Here is a 14226-nt window from a genome sequence, read left to right as displayed (position 1 = left end):
ACGGCCATGCGAGGGCGCCCAGCGCGACAGGGACCACCTCCTGACCTCCACGGAGGACCAAAGGCACCGGGGGGACGCCCGGCCATCACTCCACGAGCGAGGTCGCTCCCCCACGGAGAAGGGCTCCCCAAAGTCCGAGCGCCCTTGGAGAAAGCCGGCTGGACCTAGGCCTGCGCCGCAACCCCCGCCCACCGCAACTTTCGCGGGCGGTAGCGGGGCAGGAAGTGGGGGGGCGGGGGCGGCGCTTGGAACGCGGGGAGGTGCCAGGCGAGTGCTCCGGCCCCGCCCCTGCCCCGCCCGGCCGTGGCCGCGCCCCCTGCGCCCCCAGCGCCCCGAAGCCGCCGAGCCGCGGAGTCGTCGAGTCGCAGCGCCGGGCGTGGGGATTGCGGGCGGGGCGAACAAAGCGGCGGCGAAGCGGGCGGCCCAGGCCCGGGACGCGCGGAGCGAGCGACCCCGCCGGGCCTTTGTCTCGGGCGGGGTAGGAGCGGCGGCGGCCGCGGGGCGCCCCGAGCGCAGAATGCGGCGCCCGGCGGCGCGGATTGGGGAGCGCTGCGGCGACTGGCTGCGTGGAGACCGGCCCGGGGCCCGCAGGCACTTGCGTGTGTGAAGCGGGGAGATCCGGCGCGCTGCCCGTTGCCCGCCCCGCGGCCGCACGTGGGCGGGAGCGGCGGCCCGAGAGGAGCCCGAGGAGGAAGAGGAGGGGACGCGCGGCGGCGCAGCGGGGGACCTGGGGCAGCCCGCGCGAAGCCCCGCCCCGGCCCTGAGCCCCGCGCGCGCGGGCGGGATGCCCCGCGGCCGCTGCACTTTGGCTCGAGCACTGCCCTGAGCCGGTCGGGCCCGCGGGCGCCATGGAGCAGTGGCGGCAGTGCGGCCGCTGGCTCATCGACTGCAAGGTCCTGCCGCCCAACCACCGGGTGGTGTGGCCCTCGGCCGTGGTCTTCGACCTGGCGCAGGCGCTGCGCGACGGGGTCCTTCTGTGCCAGCTGCTGCACAACCTCTCCCCCGGCTCCATCGACCTCAAGGACATCAACTTCCGGCCGCAGATGTCCCAGGTGAGCGCCCGGCGCGGCGGGAGGGCCCCGGGGCTGCGGCGTTCGCGCTGCCTGACGCGCGGACTGAACGCGGAGGTCGCAGCGGCGGCGGCCCAAGCGCCCTGGCTGGGGCGGCCGGGCCCCGGGACGCGGGCGGGCGGCTGGGAGGGTGCGCCCCGGGCCTCCGAGACGCGACCTCAGGAGGCGCGAAGTTGGCCAAAGTCCCCCCAGCCTGGGTCGCGGCGCCGCTGCCGCCCGCGGGCACTGCTCTGGTGCGCCGGTTCCGCCGTCTGCGCGGCCTGGGATGGGGGAGGCTCCGGCGCTGCGCTCGCTCTGCGGGGCCCTGCGAGTGGCCCCTCATTCCCCAGGGAGCCTGCCGAGCCGGGTGTGCGCGTCGTGGGTCGCATCCTCGGGCCTCGCGGCTCCTGGCCAGACGTCGGTGGAAGAGCGGGCGCGGTCGCTGCGCCGGCCCGGGGTGCGGCTGGAGGGCCCGGGAGGGGCGCGGGGCGGGAGCCCTCGGGGCCAGAGGGAGCTGGGTTCGCCCCGGGCACCGCCCCCTCGCCGGCCTCCACCTCTTCCCGGACCCGGGCCCGGGTCGAGCCGCCTCGAGGATCCCCAGGGCCACTTGGCGCCAGTCCTGGCCCCCATCGCTTTCCCAACACCCCCACCCCTCCTTCGGGCGCTGAGTGTGGCCTTTGTCGCGGCGGAGGCACGCGTGTGTCCGCAGGGCCAGGCAGGAAAATGCCTGCCCCGCCGAACGGAGCTGCTTTTTTGGCCTCTTAAAGGGAACTTGGCTAAGACTTGAGAGAATCGAGGCTTCCGTCGTGTTCTCGGGGGGTCGCTGAATCCTTGCCAGGAGCAGCTTAGAAGAGGTCGGGGGAAGCAGAGGGGGTGCCAGCCGGGTCCAGCCAGCACCGACGAGGCGCGACCTTCCAGCCAGCTCAGCAGCCCCTCACCGCGCGCAGTGGCAACTCCATGTGGAGAGGGACCATTCACCAGTGGGACTTAGGACGTGGTTCCTGGAAAGGAGAGTGAGTCACCAACGATTCCAGGCTGGGCTGCGAGGCCTCTGCCCTTTGGCGGTGACTGCGTTTCCTAGGAGACCGGGCCCTTCTCTGCTGGGTTGGGGGGCGCTGACAAAGGCAAGCCCTGAGGGGAAGGGGCCGCCTTCCCACTGGATAGTGATTACCCAGCACTGCCTGGACCGGCTTAGCAGGAGCCCTCAGGGGCCTCCCTGGGAGCCAGCCCCTCTTCCCGCAGGATGTCAGTGGTCAGGTGCAGGTGGCGGGGGTGGCGGTCACCGCTGCAGAGGGCTTCTCCAGATCTGTTCTCAGAGCCCCACGGAGGCTGAGAAGTCTGGATTCCATTTTATGGCTGGAGAAACTGAGGAGAAGGGTAGCTGTGGGGGGGCAGGGCTGGGCCTCGAACCAAGGCGGCCGCCTTTGATGTGAGTTCCAGGGGCTGCCCAGGCTGACTTGCTGGGGCAGGATTCCCTGCTGCTTGCAGGCTGGGGCTCAGGGCAGAGGCAGGGCAGCTGGGTCCGCACAGAGGAGGCTTGGGAGGAGCCCAACCTTGCCCGGTGGAGTCGCTGGGTCCGGGGGCTGCCCTTCCCCAGCTGTGGTTTGGGAAGATGGGAAGAGGAGGGGTCCGTGGCTGTGGCAGGTGGCTTGGCTCAGCCCCTGCACTGGAAGTTCAAGCCAGAGACTTCCTGGGGTCTCTGGAGCCGTTGGCCAGGCAGCAATACGAACCCTGACACAGGCCTCTTGAGCCCTGCTGCTGGGTGGGTGGACGGGTGTCTAGGGGTCCCGCTGCTGGGCCGGTAGGGGGGTGTTTAGGGGCCCTGCTGCCGGACTGGTGGAGGGTGTGTAGGGGCCTGGATGGTAGGAGGACCAGATGGGTGTGTGTTTGTGTGGCTCTCCGCTCTGGTTGAATCCTGTCACTATCCCCTCCCAGGTAGGCAACGACCTCCAGAGCCTCAGTTTCCCCATCTCTGTCATGAGAATAGTCATAGCAGTTCCCTCTTAGCCATGCTGTGAGGATTTGCTGAGGGCAGGCACAGAAGGCACATCCTTAGCACAGTGCCCAGGAAATGTCCATCACCTGGACACTGGCACGTATTGCCCTGGGTAGCTGAGGCTGATCTTGGCATCCACTCCTCTGTCCCGTGGAGGGTGGGCCACCTTTGTACGACTGTTGCCTGCACAGGGACAGCTGCAGGTGCTGTCTTAACCCTCATGTTGGCTATGACAGCCCCGTCTGTACATTCACACGTGGAGAAACCACTTTACTGCATCTGGCTGCACACAGGGGTTGGGAGAGGGACTTCGTTTCTCTGTATGGCTGGTATTTGTTATCTGGGAAACTCACTTTTTTTTTTTCTTTTTGGATATGGAGTCTTGCTCTGTCACCCAGGCTGGAGTGCGGTGGCGCAATCTCAGCTCACTGCAACCTCCACCTCCTGGGTTCAAGTGATTCTGCTGCCTCAGTTTCCTGAGTAGCTGGGACTACAGGCACCCTCCACCACGCCCAGCTATTTTTTTTTGTTGCCCAGGCTGGAGTGCAATGGCGCTATCTCAGCTCACTACAACCTCCGCCTCCCGGGTTCAAGTGATTCTCCTGAATCAGCCTCCCAAGTAGCTGCATGCCCGGCTAATTTTGTATTTTTAGTAGAGACGGGGTTTCTCTATGTTGGTCAGGCTGGTCTTGAACTCCTGACCTCAGGTGATCCACCCACCTCGGCCTCCCAAAGTGTTGGGATTACAGGCCTGAGCCACTGCACCCAGCCTATATTTTTAGTAGAGACGGAGTTTCACCATGTTGACCAGGCTGGGCTCGAACTCCTGACCTCGTGATCCACCCGCCTAGGCCTTCATAAGTGTTGGGATTACAGGCGTGCCTGCCCACGCCCAGCTATTTTTTGTATTTTTAGTAGAGACTGTGTTTCACTATGTTGGCCAGGCTGATCTTGAACTGCTGACCTCGTGATCTGCCCGCCTTGGCCTCCCAAAGTGTTGGGATTACAGGCGTGAGCCATGGTGCCCCACCCACACCCAGCTCTTTTGTATTTTTAGTAGAGACGGGGGTTTCATTATGTTGGCCAGGCTGGTCTCGAACTCCTGACCTTGTGATCTGCTTGCCTCAGCCTCCCAAAGTTCTGGGATTACAGGCATGAGCCCCCGCGCCCGGCTGAAACTCACATTTCTTAAGGGGTGGGGATGGGAGAGGGAAGAGGTCATCTCCACCCTTGGTGGTTGGGTCATAGAAAAATCACATCTGCCCTTTCTTATCTGCCCTGCTGTGGCCTAAGCACAACCCTAGGTGGGAGTTGCTGCCTGTGTTTAATAGGTGAGGCCATCGAGGTTCGGAGAGCTTGAGTGACTCCCCATCACCCCACCACTCCTGCCCAGAGCAGTAAGTGGGAAAACTAACATAGGGATTGCAGTCTCCCTCCCAGGACTGTTTAAATAAATGATGACTGCAGGCCTTCCTAAGCTGGCTTACTGTCTTGTGGACTTTCTGAGAGATGTCCCTGGCCTCATTCTTGGGTTTTGGGTTATCACGGTGTGTGTCTGTTTTCATGGGGTGGCTGGGGTGGGGGGTGGGTGCCTGTGATCCCCGGCTGGTGAGTTGCAGGGCCCCTCGAGGGCACACCGTGGGGAGTCGCCCACCTCCCTGCCAGTCATGGCATATGGGGCCGTCTAGCCCGGAGGCCTCTATGATGTTTCCTCCTTCCAGAATTTCCCCTGGCTTCTCATGGTGACATCCTATTTTCAGAGGACTTGGGGCACCCCTCCCACTCTGAGTTTAATCTAGGCTGGGTTATTTGCCCTAATGGAGCATCATAGCAATGTGCATTTATGCAGCACCTTCTGTGTGCAGAGCCGGGTGCTAGGAGGTGGTCACAGAGATCCCAGTTGCCCACCTGGTCATTTCTTCTGAAGCTGGCAGGATCTACTTTATTTTATTTTGTTTTTTATCCAAAGTGCCTGGAAGCCCCATGGGTTTAATTAAACTAATTGGGTATGGCCACAATCTGCTGACCCTAACAAGAGATCGAGTATGTCTGGAGCAGCTTCGGTTGGGAGGTCCCGAGGTTGCCTGTGCCAGCATCTGCAGTTTGCACCCTTAAGGTACCACCCGCCGCCCAGCCTCTGACTTGCCCACATCGCCCTGGTGGCCTCCTCCCCATAAAACAGATCAGGCAGCCATTGCTGGGACACCATGCAAAGGCTTGGCCCTGGGCCTGCCAGAGTCTGTCCCCCACCTCCACCTCAACTCCCTGTGCTCCCTGCCTCTTCCCGGACACACCAGCCTGGCGATGGTTTTGGCATCCCCCCTCCGGGCCTTTTTGATGTGTGCCATCATGAGCTGTGCCCTTGCTGGAAGACCGTCTCTCCTTCTAGCCTGGTTCTTCCTGTAGGAGCTGGTGTAGGGGCTCCCTCCCCTTGGCAGCCTCCTTGGATTTCACCCTCTCCCCACCCTGTCCTTCACACGCTTTGAACCTCGATCTCACTCCTCCACTGTTCCAGGTGTCTCTCTGACCTCATCCTCTCCACTCTTTGTTTCATTACATGGTACCCTTGCTGCTCGTTCTGCGAAACTCAGCAGCTGGACAGCTGGAGAGTGTGAAGGATGATCCTAACGAGAGACCGAGTGTGTCTGGAGCACCTTTGTGTGGCTGCCCCCCTTCCAGGTCTGAGCCCCTCCAAGGCAGGGCCACGGCTGGGCTTCCTCCTCTGTGGGTCCCTGAGAACCTTGTGCCTTCATTCGAGAAATAATAAATAAGTAAATAATAATAAATAAAATAAATAAATGTAATAATAATAAAACCCTGCTGTGTGCCACACAGGCTTTGTGCCTGCAAGGGGAGGGAGGAGAACAGGCCGGGGCTGTCCCCGATCTCATGAGCCTTCTGGTCATGCAAGGACCCCAGTGGATGTTGATGAGGTGCTTGGTGACAGAAAAGCGACATGGAAACGCCCAAAGGGCCCCCGGTGCCAGCAGAAGGGGCTTGGCTGGTGTAGCCGAGGTCCAAAACACAGGGCTGCTGGGAGCAGAGGAGAGAATGCTGGTTGTAAGGAAGACAAGGGCGTCTTTTCTTTTTTGGGGGATAGATTTTATTTTCTAAAAAAATTTGAAAATATCTCAGTCGTTGGAAGAGTTGTAAGTACAGCACAGGTAACTTTTTCTTGAACCATTTGAGGGTAAGTATGGGGCATCAGTGCGTTTCCTGCAAACAAGGGCGTTCTCCTCTGTAACCACAGCAGTGCTGTCTCCAACCAGCCAACAGTAGCAATCCGTGACCCGTCCACTTCTCCACAGTTGTCCCAGCAAATGCCCTTCACAGCATAGAGCAGCCTCAGGACCCTGGGCTGCCTGTGGCTGTGTCCGCCTCTGTCAACCTGGGGCTTTCTCCTCGGCCTTCCTTTGATGTTCATGACCTTGACTCTTTGGAAGGTTATAGCCTCCTTTGGTTATAGAATGCTCCCCCATCAGCAGGGTCAGGCCATGCACCTGTAGGGGGGCCTAGCTCAGCCTCCGCACTGCATCCTTCTTGCCTCCTCCTAGCAGGTGGCGTGGGGCTTGGCTGTGCCCCATTGCGGGTGATGTTGTAGTTACTTGGTTAAGGTGGAGTTTGCTTGATTTCGCTGTAAAGTTACTTTGTTTCCGTTTGCTGTTAACACATACTTAAAGAAGATACTTTGAGTCAATATAAATATCTTGATGTTTGCTTCTCCTTTCCTCCCTGCTTTCCTTCCTCTCTTGTTCTTCTCTGCTCATCTCTCTCAATCTTTTCTTCCTTTTCTTCTCATCCATCTCTGCTTTTTTCTTTTCCCTCTCTCCCTCCCTCATTCTGTCCCTTCCTGTCATGTCTCCAGTTTGGGTTATGGGTTCCTATTTTATTCCATGCATATAACCTGTTACCATCATTATTTCTGTTGATGCTCACATAGTCTCAGGTTTGACCAGTGGGAACGGTGTTACACCAGCTTGCTTCCCTGTGTCTTTCGATTCGTCCTCGTCATTCTTCGAGCTGCAGGGACATGTGAATACCGCGCCTGACTTTCTGGCTGGTAACCCAGGCTGATCAGCAAGATGTTCCAGGCTCACCTTGCATTTCCATTGTCCAGGCTTAGGAACCAGCTGTTTGTCCAAGGAGCTCTGGTTCCTTGGTAGTGGAGAGGCGTATTTAGAAGGCAAGATCAGGGCTGGGCTCAGTGGCTCATGCCTGCAGTCCCAGCACTTTGGGAGGCCTAGATGGGCAGATCATTTGAGGTCAGGAGTTTGAGACCAGCCTGGCCAACATGGTGAAGCCTCGTCTCTACTAAAAATTCCAAAATCAGCCGGGGGTGGTGGCACGCACCTGTAGTTCCAGCTACTCGGGAGGCTGAGGCAGGAGAATTGCTTGAACCCAGAAGGCAGAGGTTGCAGTGAGCTGAGATCACGCCATTGCACTCCAGCCTGGGTGACAGAGTGAGACTCCATCTCAAAGAAAAAACAAAACAAAAAACCCACAGAAACAGTGCATCTGCAGTATTAAAATTTCATGCAGGGAGGGAGATTAGGAAAAATATCTGAAAAGGCTCCTTGGAGGGACAGTAATGAAAATGAGGGTGAGAAACACTCATCTTGCGAGCACTGGCATTCCTGCTGGGCAGGAGCCGGGGAGCATGGAGTGGGGTGGGGTGGGGTGGGGTGGGAGCCCTGGCTGTTAGTGACAGGGACTGACTGGGAGTGGGACTTGAAGGCTGTGTTGAGTGGGATTCCAGGCTCAGGCCTGGGGTCAGCAGGAAGGACCCCGGGCTGCAAGGAGGGCATAGCCTGGCGTTGGCGAAGAGCGAGAGTTCTCTGCCAAGTGCTGTGATTGCAGAAAACCTGGCTTTGGTGTGTGGGGCAGGATGATACCGGGAGGAATGCTGGGTGTGAGGTGTGGAGGCCGCCGTGAGAGTGACCCGCATCTGCCTGCAGTTTGGGCCTTGGAGATGGGTCGGGGCCCTGGCATCAGGGCAGTGGACTCCTGGAGGCAGGACCTTGTTGGGGGCCTGGCGTGGGTGAGCATCCGCCCCCCCTCGTGCCTCTGCTGAGCCCTTTCTTGCTCTGAGGCCAGGGTCATGAGGATGTCTCCTCCCTGGAGGATCTTCCTGGTCTTCCTGGAAGGACGCTGGGTTCTGGCCTGGGTGGTGGGCAGCGCGATGCCCTCTTTTGAGGAGACTTGTGGGGACACATGTTCGTCCCTGTGTCCAGGCCATGTCTGTGGGCTGCGGCTTCCCAGTGTGAGGGGTGGGACTCCCAGGACAGGGACAGCCTTGGCAACCTGGTGGGGCCAGTGTGGAAGACCCTGGCTTTATGCAGATGCCCAGACCTGAGTCCCCAGCGGAGGCCCCAGCAGGCGTCCCTCCTGACTGCCCCTGAAGTCACTTCCTTCTCTCCCAGTGTCCCAGCCCGGCCACTGCTGTCTCTCTCCTAGAGCAGGCGGCGGCAGATGTTCCAGCGCAGGGCTGGATGGTAAATATTTTAGGTTTCGTGAGCCAGATGGTCTCTGTCACGACTATGCAACTCTGCCCTTGCAGCACGACAGCAGCCCTGGGTGGTCTGTAAATGGAGGAGCGTGGCGATGCTCCCATGAAATTTATTTTTGTAGAATTTTCACATATCATGAAATATTATTCTTAAGCTTCCCCCACCACCCTGCTCAACCATTTAAAAACATAAAAACCTTTCTTGGCTTGCAGGATGTACAAAACCAGGCGGCGGGCCCTCCAAAACCAGGCGGCGGGCCCTGCAAAACCAGGCGGCAGGCCCTATGAAACCAGGCGGCGGGCCCTGCAAAGCCAGGTTGTGGGCCCTGCAAAGCCAGGCAGCAGCCCTCTAAAACCAGGTGGCAGCCAGAGTCTGCCGCACCCTCCTGCCCCGCCAGCCAGAGACTCCTGCGCCCTGTCCTAGGTCCCCTCTTGCGGCCTCCTGCCCCGCCAGCCAGAGTCTGCCATGCCCCATCCTAGGTCCCCTCTTGTGGCCTCCTGCCCTGCCAGCCTGGTCAGCCGTGTCCCATCCCAGGTGCCCCTCTTGCGGCCTCCTGCCCCACCAGCCTAGTCTGCGGCCACGTGTGCTGCAGCCATGCACAGTTTGGTGCTCCTGCCCTGGAGGCAGCCCCCTGCCTGCTGTCGCCCCTGCGGAGTCTCCCTGGCCTTCGGTGCCCCAGCCTCAGGCACACTGGCCACCTTCCTGGGCCTCCCAGTTCAGGGCCTTTCCCCTGCAGTTCCCTGAAGGGGAACCCTCTTGCCTGGCTCACTGCTGCCGTCTGCTTAGAGGTCTGTCCTGGGAAGCCTTTCCTGCCCCCAGGCCCGCTCGAGTCCCCTGACAAGGGCTCTTGGTCCCCCAGGCTTTCCCCTTCCGGGTCGCACAGTTTGTTGCTTTACTGTTCCATTTGTATCTAAAGCCTTTGGCAGGGGCTGCTCAAACAGGAAGTGCTCAGTCAGAGCTAAGCTTTCTCTCAGGCCCTCTTCGTGCCAGGAGGTGGACTGAGCGCCTCCATGACCCCCACCCCGCCCTTGGGGCAGTCTAGAGGGGGCTTTGCTCTCGGCCCCATTTTCCTTATGGAGGCCGGGCTCCTCGTGTCTGGAATGACACTGCCAGAAAGAGATCCTTGGAAATGCTTGGAGACGTGATGAGTGGCCCGCAGCAGCGGCAGTGGGAAACCACACTCGCCTGCTCGGCATCACTTAGCGTCTTCATGGTGGCCGTGTCCCTCGAGCTCAGCCTCCTTGTCTGAAATGGGATGACGGTGGTTACCTTGCAGACTCTTGGAAAGATTTGGTGCAAAAAGTGTGTGCCTGGCGCCCAGTGCAGTTTCTACCCCACAGCAGGCCCCACTGAGCCTCAGGACATGGCACCCTCACCCCGAGCCCGGTGGCTTACTCCCAGTGAAGGGCACTGGCCCTCGTCCGCCGCCTGCCCTCCCTCAGCATCAGAGCAGAGTGCAGCGGGCGGCCCGAGGGAGTGGTTCTCTTCCTGAGACTGCTGCCTCACCACCCACCTCTTTTCCCCTCCCCTCTGGCCGCCAAGTGGAAGTTGAAGCCCTCGGCACGCTGCTGGGCGCACCTGGTATAGTGGGGGGTGTGGTTGTGGTCACTAGTGCCTGTCTGCAGAAGGAGGCATTCTGGGGCAAGCAGAATCAGGTGAGCCAGATGGTCCTGCAACACCTAAGTCTGAGATGGGGAAGGGAGCTGTTAATAGTCACATGAGGACCATGAGTGAGGAAGAACCTGCTGGCAACATGGGACGCTGAAGAAGGGGCCTCACCCTGTCTCCTGCTTCTCCCCAGGGCCTCCTGCGTTGGACGGGGCAGAAGGCGGGGCACGTGCAGGCTTTGCTGTTGGCAGGGTCAACAGCTGTGCTCGTCCTCAGCAAATGAGGTATTTAGATCCCTGGGGGCTGGGTGATGGCGGAGAGCTTCCTGGAGGAGGTGGTACTTGAGATGCCCTGAAAAGTAGATGGCTTTTGGTAGCTAAGGGTTGGAGACAGGTGGTTGTTCTACAGAGAGGGCTCTGTGTGGCCACAGACTGGAGGGCTGCCACACTGCTTCATCCTGGATCATTTGTGTTGCAGTTTTTGAAATCCACGTTCCCGCAGCAGTTGGGGCAGAGGAAGCTGCATGCCACCAGCTCTGATGATTAGAGACATAAGGCAGCAGCCACCTCTCACTGCAGAGCTCGACCTGGCTGGCACTGGGCCACCTGCTTGGTGTCCTTCCCTCTGCCTTGCAGGGGATGGTGTTTCCCTGCAGCAGATGATGAGTCTGAGACCCAGGGAGATGCGTGATAGAAGGTTCCAGAGAGGTGGCTATGCCCCATGGCTGGCCGGGCAGCTGGGTGGTGATCGGCCTCTGCCGTGTCAGGGTTGGGGGCAGCACCCCAGTGTCCTGGGGAAAGATCTTGTTACCAGGGCCCCTCTGCCCTGACACATGCCCTTTCTCTATTCTGGGTGGGTTTGTTTCAGGACTGCCCAGCACTGGCACCTCCCCTGGTCCTTGGAAGACTGGGCAGCACCAGGTGGGGGCGGCTCTGCCCTGGTTAATGGATGAAGGAGGGACAGGTGACGGGCCAGTCTGAGGTCATGCAGCTGTGTGGGGGTTGAGGCCTCGTGCCAGCCTGTGCAGGTCTCTTGCCTCTGGAGCGCCATTCGCTTCCCCCCTCCACCAGCAAAATGGCCCCTTGGGTTGGTGGGAGGTTGGGAGACAGAGAACCAGGTGCCCGAGTCCAGAGATGGCCCCAGGGCTGACCAGTTCTGCCCTCTGGCCACTTGGCTTCCGGTCCTGGGCCTCCTGCTCCCGGGTGGCTGGTGGCCCAGCCTGTCCTCCACCCGACTCTGTTTGTCACGCACTGGCTTGTGGCATTGAACAGCAGAGGCAGGAACCCTGTGCTTGGTGTTGCTGGCTTTCTGGAGGGGGCACAGAATAAGGATGAATGGAGAGAGGAAGACAGCACTTTCAGATCAGAGAGAGAAGGCAGGCAGAGGCAGGGCTGCCTTCAGGTGACTCCGGCAGGCTCCCTGACGAGGTGGCAGGGCGGTGGGGTGTGCAGCTGGCGCCACCTTCCCCTCACCACTAGCACCTGTGCTCCCTGAATGCTGTTTCAGCTGAGTGAGTTCAGCTGGGGCCTGTTGGGGAGCTCGGGGCCCTGGCAAAGTCGGCAGGCTGACAGCAGGAGGTCCTCGTGGGCCAGAGGTCAGTGGTGGGGCTCTGGGACATGGCCGGAGGCGGGGCTGGGTGCGGGTTAGTGCCTGGCTGCCTGTCCTGCCGGCGGCCGTGGCTCCGGGCTCTGTCTCTGCTGCAGGAAGTCTCCATTTGCTCGTGCTCCTGCCCCGTCAACATCCTCTGTCCGAGTTCCAGACGGCTGCGGCGTCCACTCCTTCCTGCTGCCCTGGGAGCTGAGTCGTCCTCATGCAGCCCCAGCCTGGGGACCCGTCTCCTCTGGGCCTGGCTTCGTGTGTGGTTGGGCACTGAGCGGCCGACACATTCCTAGGGTGGAGACGGCACAGCGTTGGGCCTCTGACACCCGCGTTCAGATCCTGGCTCAGCACCTCGTGACAGTCCCCTGGTGCCTCTCTGGGCCCTGCATTCTCCTCTGTCAAAGGGGGTATTTTAGGAGCCCCTCTCAAGGGTTGGCCGAGGACCTGGCTCTCAGCCCGGTGCCTGGCAAGTGGGAAGTGCTCGGCTGACATGTCTCCCAGCCCCTGCAGGGTGGAGCCATGTGCTCGCCTCTCCGACACCCCCACCCCTGGCATGGAAGCTCTTCCAAAGCCTTAGTGCCCCTCCCCATGTGCTCACTTGACACTGGGGTGGGCACTCCGGGACCTGCAGACCTGCTCTCACACTGGGGTCAGGAGCTGGCTGGAGGAGACCCTAAACCCAGCGAACTCCCCTGCCCTGCCCCCGCCAGCTCTGATGAGCCCCCTTCTTCACCGCGGCGGGGACAGGACTGGGCAGTGGGAGCTTGAACTTCCGGCCAGACTGAGCGGCTGCGCCCCTGAGTTAGGTCTCCCGGTGCCTGGCAGCTGCAGGTTTTGCAATCCTGATGCTGCTAGAAACTGTTTCTGTTTTGTGGGGTTCGTCAGTCTTTAAAGATTTGTGTAAGGAAGAAGAAAAATCATTTTAACAGACCCACTCCTTGTCCCCCTAGGCCAGCTTGGCCTTGAAGTCATCAATATTTCTGTTGGTTTGTTTTGTACTTTTGGTTTCAAAGGCAGCGCGAAAACACGGTATCTTTCCGATCCCCGCCAGGTGCTTGCGGGCCATGGCCTTCCCAGGATTGGGCAGCCCGTCTCCAAGTTTCTTCAAGGCCTCCAAGTCCTGTGTTCTTTGAAATCTGCACAGGGGTGGGAAGGGGGTGCCTGTCTGTCTTCTGTTGTTAGGGACTTTAAAAATGCGGCGTTGGCTGCCTCCAGGGTCATCCTTCCACAGGGGGATCCTTCCTGCAGTCGCTGGAGTAGGAGAGGGTCCCCCAGCCCGCAATGGAGGCGGCGGCAGTGAGATCCTCCTAGTGGGCCCTGGGACCAGCATCCTCTGGCAGGCGGGCCAGGGAGGGCGGTTTCCCCAGCCCTCCTCTCCTGGCCTCACCCTCGAACACCGTGTGCCTCCCGCCCCTGGTCTTGGACACATGTCCAGTTTTCAGCCAGATTTCTTAGATCATCACATTTGTCTCATACACGTACGACGTCTCCAGAGGCAGGGGGCGTGGGAGCTGCATGCCCCAGGGCAGGTGGACACCCCATCCTCTTTGCCAGCTGAGGGGCAGAGGCCTGAGGCACTGAGCCACCTGGACTTGGCCTGGCCTTCCTGATTCAGGTGCTGCCCCCTTGACCTCGGCTGCTCCCCCGAGTTTGGAGGCCTATGCTTTGGTCTTTCTGCCTTGTTCTGTTCTCTGGCATGTCTGTGGTTGGCGTCCGGCAGGGGCTGCAGGCTGCGTGTTGAGGGGCAGGCTCTGGACACTTGCCTGCAGCTCCAATGTCCCACCTCCGACCGTTGTCAGGAACCAGAGGTGCTGGGTGAGTGACAGCTGTCATGGATGGGGATGGACCGCCTGTCATGTCATTTGGGTGAGTGACAGCTGTCATGCATGGAGGGTGACTGGCCCCAGGGCCATTGCCATGTGTCCCCAGTGCACAAGGTGCCTAGACAATCCTGTAGGAGAGGCACACCCTTCATCCCTGGGGTGTCCAGGCACAGGGCAGTGTGGTTAGGACCTAGGGCTGGAGTCCTGGAGCTGCTGACACTGTGTGCTTTTGAGCTTGACCTTCCTGGAGCCTCAGTTTCCTTCTCTGTAGGATGGGGATAAAAAGAATGGCTTCTTCAGTGGATGAATGGGGGATCCACACAGACTCCATCCATGCAGTGGAATATCTGTGGATGAACTTGGAAAACGTAATGCTAAGTGGGGGAAGCCAGGCCTGAAAGACGAGTCCTGCGTGATTCCCTTAAAATGTCCAGAATAGCAGCTCCGACGCAGAACAGAAAGCAGATGCGCAGCTGCCGGGATAAGGTGCTGGGGAGAGAGTTCTCTTGGGCTTGGGGGTCTGTTTGCCGGGCGTGAAAAAGTTCCACAACTCCATAGTGCAGAAGGTTTGTGGCATTGTGAATGTATTACACTAAATGTCACTAACGGTAAGGTTTATGTTATGTGCACTTTATAAATAGCCT

The 14226-nt window shown here is 60.0% G+C and overlaps 1 protein-coding gene across 5 annotated transcripts in view; it reads left to right on the top strand.

Moving 5' to 3' along the window:
- Positions 1-353: 353 nt before the first annotated feature.
- Positions 354-14226, top strand: part of VAV2 (vav guanine nucleotide exchange factor 2) — a 219956-nt gene continuing 206083 nt past the window's right edge. For all 5 annotated transcript variants that reach the window (XR_009215276.1, XM_032165581.2, XM_032165579.2 and 2 more), the window contains exon 1: positions 354-1052. Coding sequence is in view for 4 of the 5 variants with exons in the window: in XM_032165581.2 (XP_032021472.1) it covers positions 849-1052 (204 nt within the window). In the remaining variant the exon portion in view is untranslated. The remainder of the gene's footprint in view (positions 1053-14226) is intronic.

Source organism: Hylobates moloch, unplaced genomic scaffold (assembly GCF_009828535.3).
Source record: "Hylobates moloch isolate HMO894 unplaced genomic scaffold, HMol_V3 SCAFFOLD_10, whole genome shotgun sequence".
Lineage (NCBI taxonomy): Eukaryota > Metazoa > Chordata > Mammalia > Primates > Hylobatidae > Hylobates > Hylobates moloch.
Note: the sequence above shows the minus strand (reverse complement) of the source record. Positions and strands in the feature narration are given on the sequence as shown.